This window comes from Salvelinus alpinus, chromosome 34 (assembly GCF_045679555.1).
Source record: "Salvelinus alpinus chromosome 34, SLU_Salpinus.1, whole genome shotgun sequence".
Taxonomy (NCBI): domain Eukaryota; kingdom Metazoa; phylum Chordata; class Actinopteri; order Salmoniformes; family Salmonidae; genus Salvelinus; species Salvelinus alpinus.
In genome coordinates, this window is record NC_092119.1 from 16,077,430 (window position 1) to 16,094,324 (window position 16,895).

Below are 16,895 nucleotides of genomic sequence, written 5' to 3' on the forward strand. Positions count from 1 at the left end.
GACACCCTATTGTGTATATAGTGCATTACTTTTGACCAGGGACCATAAGGCTCTATTCAAAAGTGGTGCACTACATGGGGAATAGGGTGCCATTTTGGATGCAGATTGGATGATTATTTATTTATTTTATTAACTTTTTTTTCTCTCAAGTAGCCCTATTGAGACAGGGGCTCATTCCCCAATGGTGCCCAGAGTACAAACATTTTCTCACAAAAAGGAGAACATTTACATTACAAATAAAACAAGAATAAAAATAAGCACGAGGCACAATCCCACTGATTATCCCTACGTACCTCTCCCGATTGAATTTGAGAGTGTGCAGGATAGCTGGCTGCTTCTGCCTCAGGTTCCACAGGTGAACGCTGTCATCAGCTAAGGCACTCACCAGCGCCCCCTGTTGACAGGGGTTATAATAGGGTTATAAGACCTCGACACATGTAATACTATAAGAAACAGCAGTAAACATGCTAACAGGACAGGTCAGAGATAGGGTGGATTAAGAGATAATCAGGTCCATAAAATAAAGAACCAAATACAGAGAGTCTTGCTTCCACAAAGCCTAGTGTTTAATCAATGTGTTCACTAAAAGCACAATTCAAACAGATGGTTAACAGTGAGACGATAAGACAGACCTATATGGAGAGGAACCTGGCTGAGGGGTGGACAACTAAGGTTGAAGAGACAAGGCAAAGATACAATCCAGGACTTTCTCAATAGTATTTCCTCGACTCCATAATGTCTGGCTTTCTCCTCGATTCCTTCTCAAGACACAGAAGAATCCTCCCCTCTGACGTTCTTCTCGAATGCGTTTTGAGAAGGAGGCGAGAACAAAGAGAGGACACAAGGAATCAAGTAAAGACTGTTGAGACAGATCCCAGGGGAGTGCGGGAGTGCTACTGGGGAGGGGGACCATAGAGTTGGATATAGGGTGAACAAAAATGCAAAGATGTGCCCTCTATCAACTTTACCAGTGGGACTCACCTCGTTGACCAGAAACTGAAGCTGGATTACAGCTGCACCACTGTCATGCTGACAGTAACACTCCACACCCGCACGGCCAAAACTAAACAGTTCAGTCAAGGAAGAGACCATAGAGATGGACAGTATGTACATTTATCATCAGCAGACTTTGATTTGAATAGGCTAAACTGTATCAATCACACAAGGGGACATTGGATTTGTCCCCAGCAAGACACATACAGCATTGCACCAGGCCATCCTTTCTGGCAGAGGCTCAAGTAAACCATGAGATCAATACAGATATACAGTGATTGACGTGAGGCATGGTAGGACTGTATCTGACTTGGCACATTGGGCAGGGATCCTCCTATGCTTACTGTCCATGTTGCATTCACCTTCAGCAATGAGTCTGTATGATCTCTTTCCCCTGAGCCCAAGAGTAAAGAGCTTTAAGAGACATTGGTAGAGCCGCACCCACCACCTTATCAAATGATCCCATCTACAGAATTTCGAAAGGCATTCAAAACAAGGCATTCACTTGTCTTCCGCCCTCAGCTTTCAAAACACTGACCGACTCTCCACACAACAACTAAATCTATTCATACGGTCCAGTCGGCCTTCACCACAGTTACGGTCCAGTCGGCTTTAACCAGTAACGGTCCAGTCGGCCTTCACCACAGTTACGGTCCAGTCGGCTTTAACCAGTAACGGTCCAGTCGACCTTCACCACAGTTACGGTCCAGTCGGCCTTCACCACAGTTACGGTCCAGTCGGCTTTAACCAGTAACGGTCCAGTCGACCTTCACCACAGTTACGGTCCAGTCGGCTTTAACCAGTAACGGTCCAGTCGGCCTTCACCACAGTTACGGTCCAGTCGACTTTAACCAGTAACGGTCCAGTCGGCCTTCACCACAGTTACGGTCCAGTCGGCCTTCACCACAGTTACGGTCCAGTCGGCTTTAACCAGTAACGGTCCAGTCGGCCTTCACCACAGTTACGGTCCAGTCGGCTTTAACCAGTAACGGTCCAGTCGACCTTCACCACAGTTACGGTCCAGTCGGCTTTAACCAGTAACGGTCCAGTCGACCTTCACCACAGTTACGGTCCAGTCGGCTTTAACCAGTAACGGTCCAGTCGGCCTTCACCACAGTTACGGTCCAGTCGACTTTAACCAGTAACGGTCCAGTCGGCCTTCACCACAGTTACGGTCCAGTCGGCTTTAACCAGTAACGGTCCAGTCGGCCTTCACCACAGTAACGGTCCAGTCGGCTTTAACCAGTAACGGTCCAGTCGGCCTTCACCACAGTTACGGTCCAGTCGGCCTTCACCACAGTTACGGTCCAGTCGGCTTTAACCAGTAACGGTCCAGTCGGCCTTCACCACAGTTACGGTCCAGTCGGCTTTAACCAGTAACGGTCCAGTCGACCTTCACCACAGTTACGGTCCAGTCGGCTTTAACCAGTAACGGTCCAGTCGACCTTCACCACAGTTACGGTCCAGTCGGCTTTAACCAGTAACGGTCCAGTCGACCTTCACCACAGTTACGGTCCAGTCGGCCTTCACCACAGTTACGGTCCAGTCGGCTTTAACCAGTAACGGTCCAGTCGACCTTCACCACAAATGGCACCACGTTTGAGTTGGGGAGTTATAAATAAAAACCAGTGGACAATGAGTGTTATTTATTCATAACCATGCACCAGTCAGCATGGAAGCCAGGCAGGCAGGAAGCCAGGCAGGCAGGAAGCCAGGCAGGAAGCCAGGAATGCCTCCGTCTTCTTGACATTCTGTAGATGGGATCATTTAATAAGGTGGTGGGTGCTGCTCTACCGATGTCTCTTTTTGCAGGCAGCAGAGAGCTGCTGTGGAGTCACCGCACTTTCTATGGCTGAATCCAAACTGGCCCCCTTTTCACTAGAAAGAAAGATGGAGACAGCGGATTTCACAGAACAGAATAATGATACCGTTCCAATGAAAGGAGGAGCAGGTGCCGTGTGACAGGTGTCAGGTGGACAGCGAAATGAGTAAATGAGTGGAAGTAACATTACCTGGGTAAACAGTTAAACCTAAATACTCTGGAGTCACCAGAGGATAACATGTCTATACAACGAACACAGAAGAACAAGACCCGGGACAACACCTCAACTACTCTTCCGTCAACTGTTTTTGATCCTGTATTAGTCTATACGGTTGTTAACTTGTTATCAAAGCTAATGAGCCAAATTATTTTATAGTCCGAATTAGTCCATTCTGAATATGTATACAACTCAACCTTATTAAAAGATGGAGTTTCACTGCACCCAAAGAGATGTTGGACAAAGAGTAAGGCAACCTAAAAAGAAACATTAAAATCATAGACAGAGAGCCAGTCAAAAAGATGACAGCTGGCCCAACAGGCAGACCAGTAGGAACACAAAAGCACCCTGACTGCCAGCCTCAGCCTTACTGTACCTGGCAGTGAATATGATAAGCAAATGGAAAGCAGCAGATGGCAGACACGCTCAGAGATGAGGACTTCTATGCATGCTAGTGCTACAGTATCCAGTTAGCTTGGATCTGACAGGCACACCAAAATAAGATCTGTATGTCTGAACAGGATTAACAAAGCTGTTATCAAACAACCTCTGAATGCCTTGGACAAACTAGGGTGGGGTTACATTACAGCCCAACATACTTCCATTAACCAGGTTGGCTCAACTGTGTGTGGGCATCACACTATCTTTTAATCAGAGGGCCATAACGTCACTTCATCAAATGGGGCGTGCTTATATTTGTCCTGTTTCACACAAGTCCCTGTTCAAGTGTGTGGTGTGAAATGGAACTGTGTTTTTTGTTTTTTTTGCATATCCCACTCCCCCTGAGACAACCTTAATAGACCCCACTGTCCGAGGGTAAGTGCCTTGCTCAAGAGAAGATTGACAGATTTCACCTAATCGGCTCAGGATTAGAGCTCTAACCAGTAAGATATCTGCCGCCCTGATGACCAGTGGTGGAAAAAGTACACAATTGTCAGACTTGAGTAAAAAATTAAGAAGATACCTTCATAGAAAATGACTCATGTAAAAGTGAATCACCCAGAAAAATACTAAAAGTCAAAAGAATATTGGGTTTTAAATATACTTAAGTATCAAAAGTAAAGGCCTCCCGAGTGGTGCTAGCGGTGCTAGCTGTGCCACTAGAGATTCTGGGTTCCGAGTCCAGGCTCTTTCGCAGCCGGCCGCGACCGGGAGACACATGGGACGGCGCACAATAGGCCCAGCATCTTCCGCGTTATGGGGAGGGTTTGGCCGGCAGGGATGTCCTTGTCCCATCGTGCACTAGTGACTCCTGTGGCGGGCCGGGCGCAGTGCACGCTGACACGGTAGCCAGGTGTACGGTGTTTCCGCCGACACATTGGTGTGGCTGGCTTCCGGGTTAAGTGGGCATTGTGTCAAGAAGCAGTGCCGTTTGTTTGGGTTGTGTCTCGGAGGAAGCACGGCTCTCGAACTTCGCCTCTCCCGAGTCTGTACGGGAGTTGCAACGATGAGACAAGACTAACTACCAATTGGATACCACGACATTGGGGAGAAAACGGGGTAAAAAATAAACATGATAAAAAAAGTATAAATCATTTCAAATTGCTTATAATAAGATCAGACGACACAATTTTCTTCTATTGTTTTTTATTTATTTACGGATAGTCAGGGGATGCACTACCACACGCAGACATAATTTACAAACAAAGCATTTGTTTAATGAGTAGTCCCTGACACTTTCGGGTGTCAGGGACAATGCATGGAGTAAAAGTACATAATTTTATTTAGGAATGTAGTGAAGTAAAAGTAATAAAAAATATGAATAGTAAAGTACAGATACCTAAACAAACTACTTAAGTAGTACTTTAACGTATTTTTACTTAAGTCCTTTAAACCACTGCTGATTACAAACAAAACAGTGTGGAAATTCCTCATGACTATTTTATGCACAGTTATAAAGGGATGTCATCTCTATTCTCTACACACAATACTTGTCATCAAGTGAGTGGTGTTAATTCTTCCAAGTCCAAAAGCACTTCATGTTGATTGTCTAGGCCCTAGTAGGCTAAACACTAAAGCTGGATGGACACTACACAACTTTCAAAATCCTAACATCATTGAGCCTCTCACATTAGAACAACGATCTTCCCTGTCGGTTTTTTGTGTGTGCGTTTCCAACGTAGTGGTTGGACAAACGATGTGGCACAGACTGTGGTCACACACACTACAAGATTCTTCACTTGGGCGTGAGGATTCTCATTACCATGCTGTCTTGCGAAAACCATGATGTGATTAGATTGTTATGTGGCTACGAGCTGTGGCTCAAAGCAGCCTCATAAACGTTCAGTCAGACATTCACGCTTGTCATACAGAGTTGAAATACCTAGCCAACATTTTGCATCTAATAACATTGCTTGTGAACTTCATAGCTGTAACGATGACATGTTGCCTTCGGTTAAAGGCAAGTACAAACGCGTACTAGTATTTCATCGCTCCTGCTCGAGTCAAACACATTCTGGGTGACTCAAAACAACGTCATCGCACTGGCTTCTTCTCTGGCGAGCTGTCATTGGCTAAAAAATAAGAAAAAAAGCTCTCATTGGCTATTGCTGATCACCCTTCTCAACTTGTCATTGTGCATCTCACAATACAAGACCATTGCAGATTGAGTGCCTAGAATATCGTGACGATTGGGCCTGCTCAAAGACGAGATCTGTAGCCCTCAGATTGTGTCTTTCACCCGCTCACATTAAACGAGCATCGGTGAAGCCGCTCGCCCCGAGTAGTCAACGACGTGGGAATTGTGTCTCCGATATCAAAAACGTGTCTGGGACAGCTAAATTGTGGCTAAAATCATGCTGCTTGTGCTGTTGACAAGAATATTTACTATTCATCACCACGCAATCAACTTTGAACTTAATGTGCTCCACTTCTCATGAAACCCAAAACACATTCTTGTAGAATGTCATGGCACAGGATGCTGAGTCACACGTAGCACCCTGGTCCCCATGATAGCATCAGCATCAGAGGCACTTAACTATTCTTAGTAGACAGACCTGGGTTCAAATACTATTTGATCAAATTTCAAATCTGCAATGATTGAGTTTGCCTGGCTTAATAGAACGAATAGAATAGTCCTAAAACTGTAAACCCCACACATCTGGCACTCCGGGCAGGCTAGAGCAAACGCTAAAAGTTTTTGAAAGATTTCAAAAACAGTATTTGAACCCAGGTCTGCTCAGTGAAACAGCACTACAGAGAGAGAAGGATGCTGACTGTTTGACACTTCCTCATCGGTAAACCACAGCAGTTGCCCTTGCAACATTTCATAATAGCAAGAGGGTTCATATCAGATGACAGTCATCATTTGGTATTTATTAGGATCCCTATTAGATGCTGCAAAAGCATCAGCTACTCTTCTTGGGGTCCACATGAAACATGACATATTGCATACTACAAAACATTATTAGTCAAGGACTGAAATACTTACATGTAACATATCACACATAGCCTACAATATCTAGGTCTAATACATAACGCAGTGCAAATTACAATACAAGAGATATATATGTCTGTGTCTCTTCACAGTCCCCTTTGTCAGTAAGGTGTCCTTTTATCAGTTTTTTTAAACTGGTTTTATTGCTAGCTTGAGTTACCTGGGGTGGCAGAGAGTTCCATGTAGTCATGGCTCTATTTAATAGTGTGCGGTTCCCAGCCTCTGTTCTGCGGACTGTGAAGAGACCTCTGGTTGCACCGATGAGTGTCCGAGCTGTGTGCCAACTGCTTGGACAGTTTGGTACCTTCAACACCTCGCACAAAGACCAATAGCGATGCAGTCAATCTCTACTCAACTTTGAGCCAGGAGACTGACATGCATGTTACTGACACTTTCCCTCTGTGTACATCTGCGTGCTGCTTGGCTCTGGACCAACTGAAATTTACCTATGACCACACAGCTGGGCATTAGTCCAGGTGTGACAAAACTAGGGCCTGTAGGTCTGTCTGCTCGACAGATGTCAAGAAGGCATAGCAACGCCCTATCGTGGCCAGACCTCTTCCCATTTTAGCAACCATTGAGTCTATATGTTCTGACCATGAAAGCTTGCCATCTAGGGTTACACCCAGCAGTTCAGTCTCCTCAACTTGCTCAATAACCACATTATTCAATAATAAATCTAAACAAGGTATAGTGTTGAGCGAGTGATTAGTCCCCAAAATAATGCTTTTAGTTTTTGGAGATATTTAGCATCAGACTATTGCTAGTTACCCATTCTAAAACTGACTGGAGTGAATAAAGCCTGTATAAGGTCATTTGTTAAAACAGAAAACAATGGCCCTATCCGGCTACACCACACTCAACTGAATTTGCATTTGAGAGGCTTCCATTAGCTAAAACCCTCTGTCCCAATCATATGAACATGTCTAAAAATGTGTGTTCTGTTGACAAACAATGTGTTTCAATAGAAAACAGACCGCTTACAATATAAACACAACAAACAGAACTCGCTCTTCTGCATTTTGATATTTGTGCAAGAATATCTCATGAATATTCACTCAAGCCATCACCTCAGTTATAGGCCTGAACACCAAGTACTTATTAGCACTGAGTACTGGAGAGGATCGGGGATTTAAAGTTAAGAAACAGCAATTAAACAGAGTGAAACCAGTGATTGGACTGATTTTTATTCAATGTACTACAAAAATATAGATTTTGTTAGACAATAGGTTAAATGAGCTTCCTCCAAACTACTGTATTAGTCAACCACTACTAAAGGTTTCCTATAATGGCCAAGAGCCATAGGAATACATGGATTAGATTAGTGGAAACATAGAGATAAAATAGAGATAAAACCAGTGTCGTAGTAGAGACAGATCTGGTAAAACATTTATAGTTTGTAGACAAGTTTACATCTGGTGAGCTGTGGCGGCATTTCACAACTCTGGGGCCATTGAGGGGGATCGATACTGCCGCTCTCATGAAAAATGGACCAATTGCCTTCAATGGCAGTAATCCCATTAGGTCGGCCGGCCAGTCGGCCACTATTAGAACATGGAGGTGTGTGTGTGTGTTAGTGATGCACGGGTTGACTCATAACCCACAGTCCCCACGGTTTATCTGCGTGGCAAGGGTTTAGAGTCATGAAATAAAGAAAAAAAACATACATTATTCTTGTGCAATTCATATACACCGAGTTTACCAAACATTAGGAACGCCTTCCTAATGAGATGCACCCCCTCTTTTGCTCTCAGAACAGCCTCAATTTGTCAGGGCATGGGCTCTACAAGGAGTCTAAAGTGTTCCACAGGGATGCTGGCCCATGTTGACTCCAATGCTTCCCTCAGTTGTGTCAAGTTGGCTGGATGTCATTTGGGTGGTGGACCATTCTTGATACACACGGGTAACTTGAGTGTGGAAAAACCCAGCAACGTTGCCGTTTTCTTGACACAAACCGGTGCGCCAGCGGCCTGACACCTACTACTATACCCCGTTCAAAGGCACTTAAATCTTTTGTCTTGCCTATTCACCCTCTGAATGGCACACATACACAATCCATCTGTCATTAGTGCGTAGCATAAGCCTAAGCTTTAGGGCCTAACTGTATGCTCGCCAAATATTCGCCAATTGCCAAATACTTTTGGGAACTTGGGCAGAAAAAGTTCAAGTCAATCCACTGAGACAAAAAGGACAATGTCAGAGCTGAATTCAATAAGAGAAAGCTGCGAAATGTAGAGTTGAAAATAAACAGAAGGGAGGGCCAGAACAGCAGACTAAAGTTGAGGAAAGATTTGGTGAAGTGGTAAAAGAGGATGATAGCAGTGCAGCTGTGTTATCTGTGATGATTGTGATGCGCTATACAAATTCAACAGTCACAAGACGGGGACTTTAACATGGCACGTCAAAGGAACTGTAGGCTAGGCCTACTGCTTAGATGGGTTAAATGGAATAGTAGCCAAACTGAAATCTGGAAACTGACTGTAGGTCTATAACCGCTCACATAATTTAATATTAATTAAGCAGTTCTTGTCGTAAAATAATACACCAAAATGTATATTTTGACTTGGGAACAGGAGTGGAGAAATATTATTTATTTATTTCAGCATCTTGAGAGAATGAATGCGTGGGTAGGGACCGTCTGTAAAGGTGCCATCTTTATCAGCTTAATAAAAGCTGATAATATCTCAACCACATAAAATATGCATCCAAGCCGAACAGAATTCTTATCAGAAACATGGGTCGTTTTAACAGCTTTAAAAATGTCCTTAAAACCAGTCAAACTGATGTAATCTGGGAATTTTGCACAGAAATTCGTTCCCTTCCGATGTCAACTAGATTGAAGCATTCAGTCTATTGATTTATGACATTCTGGTGTGCAGGGGATTATTTAGTCTTCTGGGGCAACAAGTAATGACAGAAGACAAGCTGCATGTATCTAATTATAGACAAGTTGACTACAAATAGCCTACCAAAATGTCTGAAATTATAGAAGGCTCTGTCACAGCCGGCCGCAACCGGGAGACCCATGGGACGGCGCACATTTGGCCCAGCATCGTCCGGGTTAGGGGAGGGTTTGGCTGGCAAGGATGTCCTTGTCCCATTGCGCACTAGCAACTTCTGTGGCGGGCCGGGCGCAGTGCACGCTGACATGGTCGCCAGGTGTACGGTGTTTCCTCCGACACATTGGTGCAGCTGGCTTCCAGTTTAAGTGGGAATTGTGTCAAGAAGCAGTGCGGCTTAGTTGGGTTGTGTTTCGGAGGACGTACGGCTCTCGACCTTCGCCTCTCTCGAGTCCGTACGGGAGTTGCAGCGATTAAACTGTAACTACCAATTGGATACCACGAAAAACAGGGTGTCGTGCAGCACATTTCTTTTCCTTTTGCAGGTTAGGGTCTGGTGCAGGCCTTAGATTTTTACTTTGTCACATATAGTCAGGCAGTTGCGGGTGGGTTATTAGCAATTGCGGGCGTGTGAAAAAACAGCTGACCCGCACATTATTATTTTATTTAACTAGGCAAGTCAGTTAAGAACAAATTCTTATTTACAATGACGGTCTACCCGGGAAATAGTGCCTTGTTCAGCGGAAGAACAGATTTTTACCTTGTCAGCTCGGGGATTCGATCCAGCAACCTTTTGTTTACTGGCCCAACGCTCTAACCACTAGGCTACCTGCCGCCCCATTATTAGTGTCTGTGTGGGTGTTCTTTAGGAAGTATAAAAGAAATAGAGCCCACACACTCATAAGCTCCACCACGTACCTTTATTAATAAACAAACAATGTTTAGATCCTGCAAGGATCTTCGGCAGGTCAACTTCTTTAGGAGTTGGCTTATAACCAAACAATAACGTCCTTAAAGGACTAGGATATGATTAGTAAAGCTTAAACCAAGTTTATTCACCCATTGGGTCATACAGCTTCCTCACTAAACCACATCTCTCCACCCTTATCAGTGCCTGCCAACATGTGATCATCTTTCCTTCACTCAGTACATTCCAAGCTTAATTGCCTCCACCATATATCTTCCTCCTACAGATAACCATTCACTTCTGGTGTAGACCCTAGACTATAGCACTCAATATTTCAATAGGATACCTGATAATTAACACTATTCCAAGTTTAGGAGTCAGAACGCAGAATCCATAAGCATAGATTGAAAAATACTTTCTGAATGCACTATCTAATCACATTACCCCGCAAAAACATAAATTTTTGTGTGCAAATTTATTTAAAAAATATTTTTTTTAAACAGCAATACCTTATTTACATAAGTATGCAGACCCTTTTGGTATGAGACTTTAAATTGAGGTCAGGTGCATCCTGTTTCCATTGATCAACCTTGAGATGTGGGGATCAGATCTGGGGAAGGGTACCAAAACATTTCTGCAGCATTAAAAGTCCCCAAGAACACAGTGGCCTCAATCATTCTTAAATGGAAGTAGTTTGGAACCACCAAGACTCTTCCTAAAGCTAGCCCCCTGGACAAACTGAGCAATTGGGGGAGAAGGACCTTGGTCAGGTAGGTGATCAAGAACCCAATGGTCACTCTGACAGAGCTCCAGAGTTCCTCTGTGGCGATGGGAGAAACTTTCAGAAGGACAACCATCCTTGTAGCACTCCACCAATCAGGCCTTTATAGTAGAGTGGCCAGACGGACGCCACTCCTCAGTAAAAGGCACATGAAAGCCAGCTTGGAGTTTGCCACCTAAAGTACTCTGACCAAGAGAAACAAGATTCTCTGGTCTGATGAAACCAAGATTGAACTCTTTGGCCTGAATGCCAAGTGTCACGTCTGGAGGAAACTGTCACCATCCCTACGGTGAAGCATGGTGGAGGCAGCATCATGCTGTGGAGATGTTTTTCAGCGGCAGGGACTGGGAGACTAGTCAGAATCAAGGGAAAGATGAAAGGAGCAAAGTACAGAGAGATCCTTGATGAAAACCTGCTCCAGAGCACTCAGGACCTCAGACTGGGGCGAAGGTTCAGCTTCCAACAGGACAACGACACTAAGCACACAGCCAAGACCACGCAGGAGTGGCTTCGGGACAAGTCTCTGAACGTCCCTGAGTGGCCCAGCCAGAGCCCGGAATTGAACCCGATCGAGCATCTCTGGAGAGACCTGAAAATAGCAGTGCAGCGACACTCCCCATCCAACCTGACAGAGCTTGAGATGATCTGCAGAGAAGAATGGGAGAAACTCCCCAAATATAGGTGTGCCAAGCTCGGACTATCATACGCTGCCAAAGGTGCTTCAACAAAGTACTGAGTAAAGTGTCTGAATATTTATGTAAATGTGATATCAGTTTTGTTTTTTTTTGCAAGCATTTCTAAAAACTTGTTTTTGCTTTGTCATTATGGGGTTTGTGTTTAGATTGATGGGGGGAAAAAACAATTTAATCAAATTTAGAAAAAGGGGTTACAACGTAACAATGTTGAAAAAGTTAAGGGGCCTGAATACTTTCCGAATGCACTGTATATCACCCCATCCCTATAGATCACTGCTATATGGTAGATCACCCATCCCTATAGATCACTGCTATATGGTAGATCACCATCCCTATAGATCAATGATATATGGTAGATCACCATCCCTATAGATCACTGATATATGGTAGATCACCATCCCTATAGATCACTGATATATGGTAGATCACCATCCCTATAGATCAATGATATATGGTAGATCACCCATCCCTATAGATCACTGATATATGGTAGATCACCATCCCTATAGATCAATGATATATGGTAGATCACCATCCCTATAGATCACTGATATATGGTAGATCACCATCCCTATAGATCACTGATATTATTATCATCATCATATTATTATTATTTAAGCAGGTAAGTCATTGGGGACACATATTTTACAATAATCACCAGACCAAGAAGGAACAATGAAATACACATTTTCTAAATTACAGAGAACGACATGTTCTGGGAAACGATGTAAACTGGTGCCATGCGTTTGCATGACCTTCAAAGTCATAAGTTTACCCAAGCCGAGTTTAAAGGTCAACTGCCCCTTAGGGCTGGATTACAATTACCTCATCAATTCATGCCCCCTTTTGCCTATCAACACGTGGTGGAGCTGTGTTTTCTGGGAAAAGACTGGGCGAGTTCGCTTTGCATGTCTCGGTGCCCCAGGCAGGTGGAGACCTCTCCTTAGGAGGACCAATGGACTGGTCAAAAATGTGCAAACCCAGTCCACCCGGCGCACTGTGCAATGCAAAACGATCCCCAGACAACACGGTGTCTTTGGCAGTAGCTTGATGTGCAATGCACATATGGATCGGGAAATTAAATAGCTACTCTCGTGAAAATGGCCTTCAGTAAAGTTGTTCAACAATCAGATGGCCAGGATATTGATTACATCCAACACTACCTACAAATTCTGCAGGCTGTCAAATGTGAGACTGTGCCTGGTGCTGTTGGTGACAGTGAGTTGGTTACACTAGCTAGCAAGCTATATTATTTGATACCGCAAATAAGTAGCAAGGTGTTGTCGAACAAGTGTCTCATTAAACACATTCCAGACACTGGTTCTTGCTACCTTGGCATAACTGTGATTTGACAGAGAAATATCAGCTAGCTAACATTAGATAGGCTGCTAACCAGCTGCAGATAGCTATCCCCCAAGCTATTCTAACCAGCTGCAGATAGCTATCCCCCAAGCTATTCTAACCAGCTGCAGATAGCTATCCCCCAAGCTATTCTAACCAGCTGCAGATAGCTATCCCCCAAGCTATTCTAACCAGCTGCAGATAGCTATCGCCCTACCAGCTTAAAGCTTGGCTAAACACAAGGTCAGCGCTGGTCAACTTACCAGGATTCAAATGTAGCTTATATACACACTGTGTGTACAAAACATTAGGAAAACCTTCCTAATGTTGAGTTGCACCCCCTTTTGCCCTCAGAACAGCCTCAATTTGTCAGGGCTTTTGCCCTCAGAACAGCCTCAATTTGTCAGGGCATGGACTCTACAAGGTGTTGAAAGCGTTCCACAGGGATCCTGGCCAATGTTCACTCCAATGCTTCCCACAGTTGTGTCAAGTTGGCTGGATGTCCTTTGGGTGGAGGACCATTATTGATACACACAGGAAACTGTTGAGCATGAAAAACTCAGCACCGTTGCAGTTCTTGACACAATCATACCGGTGCGCCTGGCACCTACTACCATACCCCATTCAAAGGCACTTAAATATTTTGTCTTGCCCCAATCACCCTCTGAATGGCACACATGCACAATCCATGTCTCAAGGCTTAAACATCCTTCTTTAACCTGTCTCCTCCCCTTCATTTACACTGATTGAAGAGGATTTAACAAGTGACATCAATAAGGGATCATAGACTGAACAGGTGAATCCAGGTGAAAGCTATGTCATGGAAAGAGCAGGTGGTCTTAATGTTTTGTATAATAGAATAATATGCAACTTAGTAGAAGCTTTTATCCAAAGTGACAGAGTCATGCCTGCATTTTTAGTATAATAACCCCGGGAATATAACCCACAATCCTTGTGTTGTAAGCGCCATGCCCTACATAACGAGCTATACAACCCGCTAATATATAGCTATACAACTGAGCTATATATGCTCATATATATGCTCAGACATACAGATAGTAATAGTGTGTGATCCTCTATAACCACAATTTCCTCCATTAACTGTATATGATGATCTTACATAGAAGCCAATATAAGGTCATATCAACTCTACCAACATAAAAGCATGCTCAATGGAGATTCTAAGTCAAGGACTAAACCAAGACTTACGCTGTTGTCTGGGAAATTGGTCCTAAATCAATCATCTGTATTGCTTCGGCCACTGCACTGGGACTGTCAATATTGGTTGTTTAGTTTCCTTCCTATTAAAAGAAAAAAGGATACAGTCTCACAGCTCCGCTCTGAGTCCCGATGGCCAGAATTTTTTGCACAGGGTCAAAGGCCATGGAGGAGGGCTGGTAGGGGAACCCATGGCGCACAGTCTGGAAGAAAGAGGAAAACACAATCTGCATTAGCTAGCTGCTAGATTACATCCAGATCCACTCTTTTACAGACATAGTTAAGTACGGTTATGTCATCTCATGTTTTATATAACCAGGAAACTGTCCAACATTGAGAGGCATTAATCTTCGCCTAAATACCAACGATTTATGCTCAGTTTAAATCAATATCTAGCTGAGTGTGTCACTTTTTCTCAGAACCAAAAAAGCCAAAGATTTCTAGTAAGGTAGCTATCTTGACAACAAGCTAAGTTCTCTCACTGTCAGATCACTGGACAGCTGCTGTAGTTTGTTAGCTAGCTAGCCAATGTCTGGATGACCTAGCTATCTATTTATAATCCAGAGAAACTGGATTATTCAGATTTAATTTATGGCTGGCTGTTGTGGACACTAACAGTCACTGGCCTGGCGTCATTTAGCTAACTAGTTAGGCAGCGGTGGGATGAAGCTATGGCAAATGGCAATATCAGAAACGGGGACCGTGGGAGGCAGTCAGTTGATTAGCAATACATTCCTCTGCTGGTTTGACAACTAGCAACACTAGTAGCTAACTAGATGGCTACCCCCCTAGCTACAAGATCTACACCAATGCAATATCAGCATAGACACAAATAACAAAAATACAAACTACTATTGCCACACAGATAACTGACGCCAACGTTTTAGAAATCACGCGCTGTTATCTTCAATGATTCCCAGCAAAACAATCGTCGCCGGCTTAGTTGACCGTAGCCCACCTTGCAGAGCTGGAAATGCTCCGATTGTAGCGTCTCTTGGATCACATCGTTTTGATTAGTTCCTGGTTGTGGAGATGCAGTGCCAGATGAAGAAGAAGCAGTCAAGCCGTCCAGCACTTTTCTGATATTGAACTTCTTCATTTTCCACCAATACAGACGAGGACAAAACACAAAAAATGGATCAACGAAGCCACCATAAATGTTATATAGCGGTAACAGTTACCTAGATAACGTAAGCTGCTCTAAAGACGCACACTTGGCTAATATCTTGTTTTGATTAGATCGCATGTTACGGACGGTGTAGTCACCGCACTTTCCATAGCATCATTCACAAGTACACAGTTTATGAACATTAATGCATTGTCGAAAATATTTGTTTTATCCATCGATACAATATCCAGTCGGAGTCGATCGTCGGATCTCCTGACGACAGCCACTATCAGCTAGCCAGCCCAGCTAACACGGAAACGCAGTGAACCGCAGTGACGAGTCTGCGCGGTAGAGGCAGCAACACGGATGTAGGCTACACATTGGAGCCAGTAAAGTAAAAATCTAAATAAATCTGTATTTTTGGAAACCTATGTTGGAAAACAATTATGAATCACTGAATAAGATATTAACCTTCAACATTCGTCAATTGTGTTGTCCATCGAGCTTACTAGACAAAGTCACAAACCAAGCGCTCATTCAAAGACAGTACAGTATGAAGAAAGCCTAAAACTGAAATCTACGATCACACTTGTAGGCGATGTCATGGCGACGTTGGATAAGTAGGCTCATGCGTACAAACATGTCATCGGGTCTAACGGTCTCTCGCGCCGTACTGCGCATGTGCTGGCCGTCAAATCAAAGGCACACCTTCGATATAAAGTTGTTTTTGACGAAAATTGGTTGGTCACCTTTAGGAGGTTGGAGTAATAAAATGTTCAACTACTTCAGACATTGTTTCGAATCCAGGTTGTGACTTTAGGTTTCGAGAAAACAACTACGAAAGAATGTTTCATTTCTCTCAAACCCCAAACAACGTCCACGTCTGTTTGGTCTGTTTCGCGTTCCCGGAAGTCTTGCGATGTTGCAACTCTGGGTTTAGAAACTCTGTGGCTCATCATTAAAAAGATCACAAAATCGCATATGTATACCGTTGGCGTGCCACGGACCAGTTATACCATAAGTAAAGTGACAAATTCAGGCAGGATTTCTTGTCATGGTCCTTAAGTTATAAGCATAATTTACCCCACACAGATATTATATATGGAATAATCGGGCCATATTGTATAAAAATACTGCTTTATTTTTAGAATATTGGTTCCGAAATAATATCCTATTGGTGAGCCAACTTGTAAATTCCGAGGGTCTTTTACTTAGTTATAAGGAATTCTTATCACTTTACAAGGTCCCTGTAACACCTAAAGATTTTGCAATTGTTTTAGATGCCATTCCCTCAGGTGTTTCTTTATTATTCAGGAACGTGTCAAGACCTGACCCTCAGAACATACCGACGATTACCCTTGTTGACTCATCAGTAGGGAAAGATTTGTTTTTCTTTTGGTCCAACAACAAAAGAGTTTTACAAGCCTTGTTTCAACAGGATGTTGGATCTATACCTTATTGAAATGGTTTTATTGATAATATCTGTTGGGAAAAGTTTGGATGTACCTACATTCCTACTTATTAACAAAATTAAGGA

General features: G+C 43.6%; 1 protein-coding gene across 11 annotated transcripts in view; it reads right to left on the minus strand.

Moving 5' to 3' along the window:
• LOC139563749 (syntaxin-binding protein 5-like) overlaps positions 1 to 15,973 on the minus strand; it is a 60,265-nt gene extending 44,292 nt beyond the window's left edge. For 6 of the 11 annotated variants that reach the window (XM_071382668.1, XM_071382666.1, XM_071382662.1 and 3 more), the window contains exons 1-5: positions 15,830 to 15,972; positions 15,209 to 15,343; positions 14,356 to 14,453; positions 982 to 1,063; positions 294 to 394 (exon numbers count right to left, since the gene is read on the minus strand). In XM_071382668.1, the coding sequence (XP_071238769.1) occupies positions 294 to 394; positions 982 to 1,063; positions 14,356 to 14,453; positions 15,209 to 15,343; positions 15,830 to 15,838 (425 nt within the window). In that variant the 5' untranslated portion in view covers positions 15,839 to 15,972. Of the gene's footprint in view, positions 1 to 293; positions 395 to 981; positions 1,064 to 14,355; positions 14,454 to 15,208; positions 15,788 to 15,829 lie in introns of those variants that run through there. The other 5 variants (XM_071382659.1, XM_071382660.1, XM_071382664.1 and 2 more) reach the window with 5 other exon arrangements.
• Positions 15,974 to 16,895: the final 922 nt, after the last annotated feature.